The sequence below is a fragment of the Benincasa hispida genome, chromosome 9 (assembly GCF_027475165.1).
Source record: "Benincasa hispida cultivar pf3 chromosome 9, pf3_genome.v1.1, whole genome shotgun sequence".
Taxonomy (NCBI): domain Eukaryota; kingdom Viridiplantae; phylum Streptophyta; class Magnoliopsida; order Cucurbitales; family Cucurbitaceae; genus Benincasa; species Benincasa hispida.
In genome coordinates this window covers 59,972,149-59,983,116 of record NC_143486.1, presented here as the reverse complement: position 1 = coordinate 59,983,116, position 10,968 = coordinate 59,972,149, and the positions used below count along the sequence as shown (strand labels likewise).

At 35.2% G+C, this 10,968-nt stretch overlaps 1 protein-coding gene across 2 annotated transcripts; it reads right to left on the bottom strand.

Moving 5' to 3' along the window:
* Positions 1 to 2,855: 2,855 nt before the first annotated feature.
* LOC120085011 (small nuclear ribonucleoprotein SmD1b) lies at positions 2,856 to 7,136 on the bottom strand. Of its 2 annotated transcripts, none has more exons than XM_039040827.2 (4): positions 6,801 to 7,136; positions 6,627 to 6,703; positions 3,294 to 3,485; positions 2,856 to 3,160 (listed from the first exon to the last, which is right to left on the bottom strand). In XM_039040827.2, exons 1-4 carry the CDS (start codon positions 6,812 to 6,814, stop codon positions 3,099 to 3,101), a joined length of 345 nt encoding a protein of 114 aa, XP_038896755.1. In that variant the 5' UTR covers positions 6,815 to 7,136; the 3' UTR covers positions 2,856 to 3,098. The 2 variants fall into 2 exon arrangements, with proteins under 2 accessions (XP_038896755.1, XP_038896756.1); XM_039040828.2 differs by having other exon boundaries at positions 6,627 to 6,722; positions 6,801 to 6,999.
* Between the last annotated feature and the right edge of the window lie 3,832 nt (positions 7,137 to 10,968).

The window sequence follows — 10,968 nt, the reverse complement described above, 5'->3', positions numbered from 1 at the left end:
GATTAATCACTTGAAAACGACACATAGATACACATTTTAGGCTCACGCCAAACCTGATAAATAATAGATTCAACTCCACCTGTACACAAAATACAGTCATTTTGTATATTAGAGTGCCATCTATGAATATGATCTCTTGTCCGTAATCGATTTTGAACATTAAGCCATGAAATAAATAAATGTTTGGAAATATTATTTTCCTCACCAAAGGAGGCTAGCTGAGGCACCATAAGATGCCTAGGACGTAAGAACTCCATGGCATTAGCGACTGAAAACACACCACATCAACAAGGAAGCCATGTTATACTATCCTCAAGACCAACCTGAGTCACTATCACATGTACCTGCGAGGAGAGATCGATCAGCTTTCTAGAATTAGAAGGTCAATCTCAACTCCCATTAGGTCATAGAAAATCACTTACCATAGCATGAAGAGATTATCGACATCCAAAATAAGCGTTGTACTAAGTTGTTAGAGGATAGGGCACCTTTCAAGCCAAGGGTCAAACCAAATTGAACATCGCCCATCACTAATATAATACCGAACTAAGGACCTCAATCTATCATGTGCAAAGGATAGCCCACCAACATTAAGACGAAGACTTAGATACTAACCGTGCAAATGTTTTGTCCGCGAAACTATATGCCTCCACCCAGGCTACCCATGAGGATATAGAACGAATCAAAATAAGCCATAATAACTTCATGGCTGCAGTAGCATTTCAAGGAGTATGATGGATGCTAAAACCCATCCTAACTACTCGGAAGACAAACATCTGACCAAACAACCTTAGCTCCAACAACGCTTTTCAACTTCCTAGCTTCATGGCTGCAGCAACATTTCAAGAAGTATGACAGATGCTAAAGATCATCCTCACTACTTGGAAGACAACCATCCGACCAAACAACTCAGCCCCACCAACGCTTCTTAACATCTCTCTCCAAAGATAGGAGTGAAACAAGCAATCAAAGTCCTGAATGACTTTAGCAGGCAAACAAATACATTTGTCCAGTAGACTTGGAAGCTTTGAAGAACAAAATGAGTTGTAATCGACCACCAAAAAATAGAGTCTTAGCAGACCCCTTCTTCACACGAGTAGTAACTCTTTCCAATAGAGGCAAACAATCTACATACGATAGTCTTCCCGAAATAGGAAGCAGACCAAGATAACGAATTGGAAAAAAAGTTAACGGGAATCTAAAAAATACTGAAAGACCTTTAGCCTCACCAAGAGACATGCCAACACAAAACATTGAACTCTCACCATTATTAGGAAAATAAAGATGAGTGAACCGAAGTTTCTTAAAACATTGAACTCTCACATTTGAAACTTTCTTAAAACATTCTACAAGAAAACCAAAGAACCACAAAGCACCATAGATCATCAAATCATTAGGAAAATAAAGATGAGTGAACCGAAGTTGATCATAAAAATAATGAAATTGAAAACAAGAGGGTGAAGATCACAAAAAAAATATATGTCAGGAAAGATTTGGTCTTTCCCATCAAAACATGTTTAGGTTGTATCAACTTTAATCCTAAATTTTTAATTTAATAAAAAATTGTACCTCAATCTTTATAACAGTCATAATCTTAAACTTTAAAGTACTATAATTTTAATCCTCTAACCAATTCTTACTCCAAATATCATTCAAAGAAAATCTTTTTTATGCATTCAGTTAATTATAAAACATATCTACATCATAAAAATTATATCAATTTTTTTTTTTTGCTGAAATTTATGAACTTGACAAAGCTATTCAATAGTTCATTTGTATATTTGTGCAAATTTTTGTTTTATTGAAACTAATGAGTTCATAAAATTTTAGATGATTTTATGTTAGAATTATGAGCAAATTAGTGAAATTTGAAGGTAAAAGTTACAATGCTTATTTAAGTATAGGAGTCAATTTCTAATTGATACAACCTAAAAAAATTCACGGGTATTTATTTAATGAAAATAAAATTGTTTTTAGATATTTTTAACTGATGGCTGACAAGTTCTTTTTTTTAAACATGAAATTGGAATTGATTATACAATATAATTCTCTAGCTTTCATCAATCTAATCAATCTCCAAACGTTAATCCATTTACATTGCACACCCACGTCTTAATAAACAACTACCAAAATCATGATAATTTAACCTGACTTTTAAGTAAAAGTTCTTTCATCATAGACTTAAAATTTTGCTTTCTAAAATACGAATTGATTTCAAAGGCACATTCCACCAATAGGAAAAACTCATTCCCAAGTCATGGTGAGGATATATTTGAATTGATGAAGATATTTCAATAATACCTATTCAACTGTACATTAAGAACTATTCAACCTATAATAACAAACAAACTATAATAATTTACCCTTCATATGTTCCTTATCAAGAGAACAAACCAGTCTAACGTAAGAAAACAAATCTAGACTAGATAACGTTTAGTAATTCTTTGTACTTTACATAAGAATAAGTTCAAAAGTCAAAATAAACTTAGCTCAACAGTAATTAGCATGACTTTTGTTCTAAGAGGCCAAAGGTTTGATCCCTCAACTTGTAATTGTTGTACTCAACACCAAGTCCAAAGCTAAGGATAAAGCTCAAATTTCATAGTCTCTACCAAGACCCCCACGGTGAACTGTTAGTATGAAAGGTGAAAGGAAAGCAAATGGATGAAAGAGCTCTAAAGGAGACTGCACTTTTATTTCAAGCTAGAAGAGATCGCCACCAAGAGTCTTGCATCACATCAAATACCCTGTGAAACAAGTTGATGTTGATTGTAACCAACTCAAGTACTGCAACAACTACAAATCTATCGGGGTTGAAAGTAAAAACGAGATTCCAATCTAGAGACATGCTAAAGTTTTATAATTGTGATGATATTAGAGTAAATCATTAACAGATCCCAAGCACCAGAAAACATAGCAAGGCTACGTCAATCATATGAAAAACAACTAGATAGCATTGTAATAAACTACATACGAGATTGGACAGTAAATTGCAATACCACTTTTTCGTGTCCCAAAATTCATAATCCTTCCCTACAATGCAAGTGTTTACACTACAGGTCTCAAAAATTGAAACAACTGCAACAAATCTAGTGTATCTAGCGTCCACGCCCACGACCACGCCCACGGCCGCGTCCTCGTCCACGTCCCAAAGGCCTCCCTGTAGTTGGAGTAGAGTGTGGAAATGCATAAGGAACACATTGGATAATGGGTAGCATATGATTCAATATATACAATTTGACTGGCGGAAAATGACCATAAAGTATATGCCAGAATGCAAGGATAACACATACCTGCAGTTGGTTTCTTGGGCTTGACCCTGGGTGTCTCTTCAACAAGTAAAGTCTCAAGATTCAAGCTGTCAGGTAGAATATAATATCTGATGTTGTTACCCCTCACACTTAAATGATCCATGGTAACTGGATTTTTCCCCTTTAGAGTAAGCTTCACAGCTTTCAAATGTGTATTCATGCTGATATCCACACCTAAGTAATACAAGAAAACAACCCATAAGTGATCCCTAACCTCGACCAATACCTAGGTTTTAAGAGAAAAGCATACGTACTTCTACTTTAAGTTCATGCAATGTCATTGAATTTTTTTTATTAATGAACGTAATATCATTGAAGTAATGCTCAATGATATTCATCTAAGTAGCGCTAGAGATTGTTTTAGAAATAATTTTTTGAATTCAGAAGAAATATGTAATGTAACATAGATGCTTCATGCTTCAACGTATCATAGTCAAAAACAAAAATTTTCAAGGCATAAGTGGAATGTAGGTTATCGAGCCTACATTAATGTATAGCCAATGTTTTAAAAGGGTATTGAGGCTTACAACACTTTGCAATAATTTGTTGAATAATATTAGTTTGTCGCAGTTTTAAATTTCTAGGATAAGTCAATCAAATAACAATAGTTAGGTTAAGGATATCGTTTTAAGATTTTTGTCCAGGTGGAAATTGGGAAGAGTGATTTTTCTTTTGTCCTTTCTACTTTTACATGATTATTAAGTTTTGTTTAGCAATACTTGGTAAAGTGCTTTTAATCAAATTTGAGACTTACGCTTCAAAACATCTTGAGGCTACTCCTCACCTCTTTCAAAGGACCACCTTTAGCCTTTTAAAACATTTGGCTTATAATCTCATCTGAAATCCTCCAACAAAAGAGGTAACCAACTAAAATTATGACAAAGACCAAACTCTTCCGTAGAAACAACTTATACGGAAAAAAACTCCCGTAAATAACTAAATTCAGTAGTGGCAGCATAGAGAAGTACATTTTGTATGGTGAGTTGTCAACAAGAAATGTAATGTAATCATAACTCACCAACTTCTAAGGCACCCATTAAAATGGAGTTGGACTTCCCTTCCATTGTCTCTTTCCATAAATAGAAAAATAGTGCCATCCTACTAGAATAGTTATGAAAAGTGATGGTTGACATCTACGGGGTCAAACCAGGGAAACTTTCAGCAAGAAATATATTGAAGAGTTAGTGCCGGGTTAGCCGAAAATCAAAGTTTATCAGAAGCTTGGTCTAAAATTCCTGAAAAATTAGCTTTTTATGATTATATCGGGAATAATCCCGCAAAAGGTGGAATATAGATGATGAAACCTAAACCAAAACCAAAACCATAGGCAATTTTGGGGGATAATTGTGGAGTGCTTGTTTGGCCCTTTCCATAGAGAAATTGGTAGTTGGATTGACTTTATAGGAAAGATTGATACGGTTCAATTAGAAGATGGCCAAGCCAAGACATAGAGGTAGAATCCATTGATTCATTCAATTTTTTCTCCTTTAAAATCACCATTAATAAACTCTCGGAGACCTTGCTAAAGCTGAAAACACCTTTGATTAAATCAGTTTGGAATTTTGACGCGCCTAGGAAGGTTAAGATGTTTGTGTGGTCAGCTACATATAGAAGCCTCAACACCCCAAGAGAAACTCAAAAAAAGTTCCCAAACTGGGTTCGCTCCCCCAGCTTGTTCCTCTTTTATTCCAATGGGGAATCCCAATATAACCCTTACCAACACTGTCTTGTTTTCTATATATATAGAAACAACTGCTTTCATTGAAAAAAAATAATAAAAAAAAAAAAAAATACAAGGACATAGAAGAAAACCAAGACCATAGAAAAACTCCACTAGCAAAAGAGTTTCCAACTAAGTAAGATGTTGCCTAAGGAATAGTTACAAAAAGTTTTCAAAACAGAAACCAAAAGAGAAACATGGAACCTCACCAAGAACCAAACCTCACAAGGGTCCCCCTCCACTAAACATCCTATTGTTCCTCTCCCCCAATGATTCCATTGTCCTCTTTTCTATAGAGGATGGCCTTTCGTTTTCAACAAAACTGGTTTATCTTTTGCCTACCTAGCTTGGTTAACAATTATTTTTGGAGCACTCACCAACCTGATGGCTTAAATGTAAGGACAAGATCTTTTCGAATTGTGCTTCTATGAATATTTTGAGAGAAAGAAATATCTTAGATTATATTTGTAATAGTGTACCACACACATTTTACGTTGGTTTTCCGAAGACAAGATATTCTATTGTAATTACAGTCTTCTTATGAATATGATTTAATTCTTATTGGAAGGCTCTTCTTTTATAGCTCTATTGGGCAGGGTTTTCTCTACTAGATTACCCTAGGTTAGTCTTTTTGCTTCACTTGTAAGATAGTCTCTCACCCAAAAAAAGAAAAAAGGCAACAATTCACAAAAGAATGGCATATGGGCTGCAGAACCCAAAACTAATGGACACCGGAAGAATTTTATTTAATCAAGACTAAGTTAATGCCATTCTAGGGCAGGTGAAAAACAGTTCAAGTTATTAGAGGCAATGTAGGAGGGTAAAGGCTAATAACAAACAAAGGTCATTTGTGACCGCTCAATTAACTATGTTTCCACCAGTGGGCACAGTTCTAGTTATAAGTTGCTTCTCTTTTGGTTATTGCATAGTCTCTTATCCAAAATATATATATATATATATATATATATAGTTCATTGAAGAATGGCATTTGGACTATAGAATCCAGAACTGCTAGGGTTAAGCAGAAGTTAATGTTTAATCAGAATAAGTTAACATCACTCTAGAGCAGGTGAAAAACAGTTCAAGTTAAAAGTTGAAGTATATTCACTTGGTTTACAAAACAATCCCTACAAAACAAAGGGGAAAGAAGGAATTGTAGGAGTCATTGCATAAAAAAGTGACAAGACATTCTAAGCATTTGTTTAAATCTACTGATATGTCAGGAAATAGAATGGATATTCAGCATCAGTAGACAGTAGTCAATAGTTCAAATTGTTTTGATAATTAAAAACAATACAGAGAAATCATCTCATCCTCCCAACGCCCAGAAGACAAAGATTCAATTTCCCGTAAGCAACCCATGAGTTTAATACTATTTTTCTTTTAAAAAAAGAAAAAAATTGATGATAATACTAATTTTTAAAATTAAAAATGGGAGCAGGATAATGATTCTCCAAGTGCGCACTTGACCCAAGAGTTGCAGAGAAGTTCAAAGAAGAAAATAGAATGGAAATTGGAAGTTCAAAAACCCTCAGCCGCAAAGTTGGTAAATCTAGGGTTTAATGAGGTTTAAGAAAGAGAGATAGAGACGAGACCTGTGATAGTGCCATGGACAACAGTTCCATTTTTCAGCTCGATTGAGACAGTCTCATTGTTGAGCTTCATCAAAAACCTGCATCAAAACCAAGTTTCTAAAAATAAAAAGGGCATCAAAGAACAAGTAGATGGAGAGGAAAAGGAGGGTAAAGATAGAAAAGAGAAGAACATACCTAACAAGCTTCATGATTGCAGAGGAAATGAAGAATGTAGGGTTTCAAACAACGAAGCGGGGGAGAGGAAATTGGGAGATTGCCGCGGTTTGGACCTCCTCGATTTCCCTTTGCCAAGCTAACTGTATCTTATTGCTCTAGAGATTCGAGGAATTCATTCGTTGAATGGAAAAGAGGAAAAGAAGTCTATGAAAAATATGGAAGGTTTTTTTTTTTTTTTTTTTCCTTTCTCGTAAAGGAATTGTTATTAATACGAGAATTGAACCTCAAATCACGAGTTTGATAGTATGATATGTTAGTTGAGTTATGCTCTTGTTAGTTAATATGAAAGAATTCAATGGAAGGAAAAGGAGTATGGATTGTGTTATTTTATTTTGCAGATTTTCGAATAAGGCCCAATGCTAATCGGGTAAATAAGCCCAATGCTAATCGGGTAAATAAGCCCAATGTGCAAATCATATCCAAAATATAGAGAAATTTAAACATATTCTAACTAAGCATACTTTACTGTGAAGAAATTCAAGGAGAAAGTAAATATCTTTAAATACATCTTCTTCAATCTTCTCTAAATCTTTACTTCACGATCTCTGTAACTCTTCTTAGATCTCGAACAAGACACACCACTAAGCCTTCCATGCTATTCTAGCAAGGAAAAGGTTTGTGGGAACCTCTTTTGAAAGATAGGGAAGAGGTTTTATATAGAAACTTTTCTTTCTGCAATTTTGAGTGATGAGAGATTGAGAGAGTGAGAGAGGAGTGAGAATGAGTGTGAGAGAAGAACATTTTTGGCTTCACTAAGGTTGAACTTCCTGGTTAGGTTGATTGATTGATACTTAGGATAGACTAATCCTTTTTGCTTGTAATATCAATCCCTAAGATCTTTCTTGACTCATCTATGTCTTTTATGTCAAATTCTCTCTTTAAGAGATCTTTGAAATGTGTTAAATAAAACTTAGAGCTACATGCAAGGAGTATATCATCAACATCTAGGAATAGAAATACCTCGTCCTTATAAGAGGCTGAATTAACATAGACACAAATATCAAAGGAGCCTCTCTAAAACCCAATGCTAGCAATATAGTCATTAAATCTTCTATGCCAGCATCTAGGTGACTTTAAGTCCATAGATAGACTTATCTAAAAGGTAATATAAGTCTTCTTTTCCTTTGTGGTTGCATCATGCAGATAGTTTCATTTAGATATCCATATAGAAAGGCTGTTTTGACATCTAATTAATCTAGTTCTAGATTTTTTTTTTTTTTTTTTGAGAAATCACTTATATTAGTAGTTTTATAGAAGTCTGTTTGACTGCTGGTGAGGAAATTTTTGAGCAGTCTATGCCTGTCTTTGTGTTAAGCCTTTAGCCACCAGCCTTGCCTTATATCTTAGCTTTTGATTACTAGTTATTACTTCCTTTAGCTTGTAAATTCACTTGGATGCAATTGATTTATATCCTTTAGGTAGAGGTGCTAGATACCATGTGTCATTCACATTTAGTGAGTGCATTTCCTCATTCATGGCTTCTATCCATAGTCTAGCATCAAAACTACTTATTTTTTCTTCAAATGTACTTTATTCTTGGTCATTAGAAGCCACAATAGTATTCAATACTAGGTTCATGTAATTAGTTTTAGTATACATAGCTGGAGGCACAAATAATCTTCTCTGTCTGTCCCTAACTAGCGAGTATTGTCTCAAATCAGGTTGAACATCAGCAATTTCAACTTGCTCCCTTGTTGTTCCCTTTACCTCTTCTGTTTCACTAAGAGGGTTATCATCAGTAGGTAAGCCATTTGATTTCTCCCCCTCAATTCTTGTGGTAGAGCTCTCTCTGCATTCATCTTTTTCCTCTTCCTTTTGTATAAACATCACTTTTCTCTGAATGTAACATCTTTACTAACTATAAATCTCTTCTCAATAGAACGTCACATCTTGAAACTCTTCACACCTTCAGTAAAGCCAACAAACATACACTTGGCAGCCTTAGCTTTAAGTTTACCCTTATTTTGATGATATCCAACACACCTAAAAAACTCTAAGGTCATCTAGATTGGAAGGTTGTTTGGACCATTTTATTCAGGTGTTAGAAAGTTTAGGGAGGTGTGAGGGCACACATTTAAGGTGTACACAATATAGACTGCAACTTCAACCTAAAACTTCTCATCAAGTATAGTATCTAACAATAGGCATCTTACTCTTTCCATGATAGTTCCATGTAGCCTTTTAGCAACTCCATTTTGTTGGGGTGTATACCTTACTGTCTTATGCCTAATTATACCATTGTTTCAAAAAAAATTTGTTAAACTCCTCACCACAAAATTCTAACCCATTATCACTTTTAGGTACTTTATTTCCTTAGTGGTCTACTTTTCTATTATTATTTTCCACTCTTTAAATTTTCAATTACTTGATCTTTAGTTTTAAAGAGATAAACTCAACTATTTCTTAAAAAAACATCAGTTAGAGATAAAATATATATATAACCACTGGCTTGGAGTTGAGGCTGACCTCTATATGTCTAAATGGATGTAATCCAGAATTCCCTTAGTGGTATGTTGCACCTTAGTAAAGTTGTGCCTTGTAGCTTTCCAAATTACACAATGCTCACAAAAGGTTAATTGGTTATTGATGCCTTTAGGTAGAATGCCCTATTTAGATAGAGCTTCAAGACCTTTTGAGTTGATATGGGATAACTTTTTATGCTAAATATCTGCTTCTATCAGGTTTGATGTTGTTACTGTACATTCTCTATTCATCATTTCAACTCTGTTGCGTTTTTTTATGATGTGTAATTATGGAATGAAATGCGGTGATGGAAATGTGTTGAGCAACAAGTTTTCTCAGTGGAATCCAAGTATAAACCCCACTGAATTTTCTGGTAAGTCCAGGGTCGAACTTAGGGACTAGAGAAAATGGTATGCGGTATTAATTTTCCAAAAGACTTTGCGGTAACCAATAAATCAAATAGTTGTTTGGTGTTGTTATTTACGGTGTAAAATAAATAAATGCGGCGGAGTTTCGAAAAGAGTTGATAATACGGAAAATGCGATGAGTATGCGGTGAAAGGGTTGAGAAGGGGTTCGGCTAACACTTCCTAGGATGCGTTCATGTTATGCGATCATGCAACACACATACAATAGCAAACCATCTCTCGGCACAAATGCTACGACTTCTAATACTAGAACACATGCAATATATGCGATAAGTCTATAGGACCTACACATAAGCCTCTATTCTTATTTATGCGATGGAAAAAGGACACGCACACAAATAAGACGACCACATAATATCATACCTATCTTTAGGGTGCATACGATGTAGGTTGGCAAACAGAGCTTATCTCTAAGTCCCTATCTCTTGCTTATGCAGATCTAATCTTACTCTCTCGAGTCTAGATTTTAACCTAGCTCTCTCGAGTCTTTAGGTTCTTTCTTTAGACTCTCTCTCGAGTAGCTCTAAAGGGGTATTGGGCACATCATAAAACAAGATAATTGCATGTAATGAAGGTCCTAGGTCATGTTAGCTTAGTTCTTTTCAACTCATTCAATAAGTTTAGCTACTCATGCTTGCTTTCAAGAGAGTGAACATATGTAGATAAAGAAATTCCATTGTATAGATATAGAGTTGAAATACAGAATAAAGAGCCTGATAGCAATCTCTTGCTTCCCAAGGTTTTTACACTATCTTTTCTACCCTGTTCAAAAGATAGTCTCGCTCTTGCTAGAGTCAGGCCGCTCTCTGCTTTCCATGCCTCTAGGTTTTCTCTCGAGTTGTCCTGAGCGATATTCCGGCGTCTCTTCCTTTCTCTCGCTTCGCCTTAAAATAAAAGAAAAACTAAGAACAAGGCTATTCTATATAAGGGAGAATTCTCTAAGTGTTTGAACTCGCTGAACCAGCTAAACTCTTTGCTGAAGGCTGCCGTTGGCATTTATAGAGCTTCAGAGTGAAAGGCGGCTTCTCTCTTATGATTACAAAGATGGAATGGCTTTAATTCTCTGACTGATGCGCCGAATATTTGTCACCGAAAAGCTGAGTGTACTTGTTATCGTTAGCAGTTTGTCAACTTAATTCGGACTCGACCATCATCAGCTTTCTGTCCCATCGTGATTAATTATGCTTTTCACCCAGATGCGCCTACCAAGTTGCGCCGACTTTATGTGGCAATCCT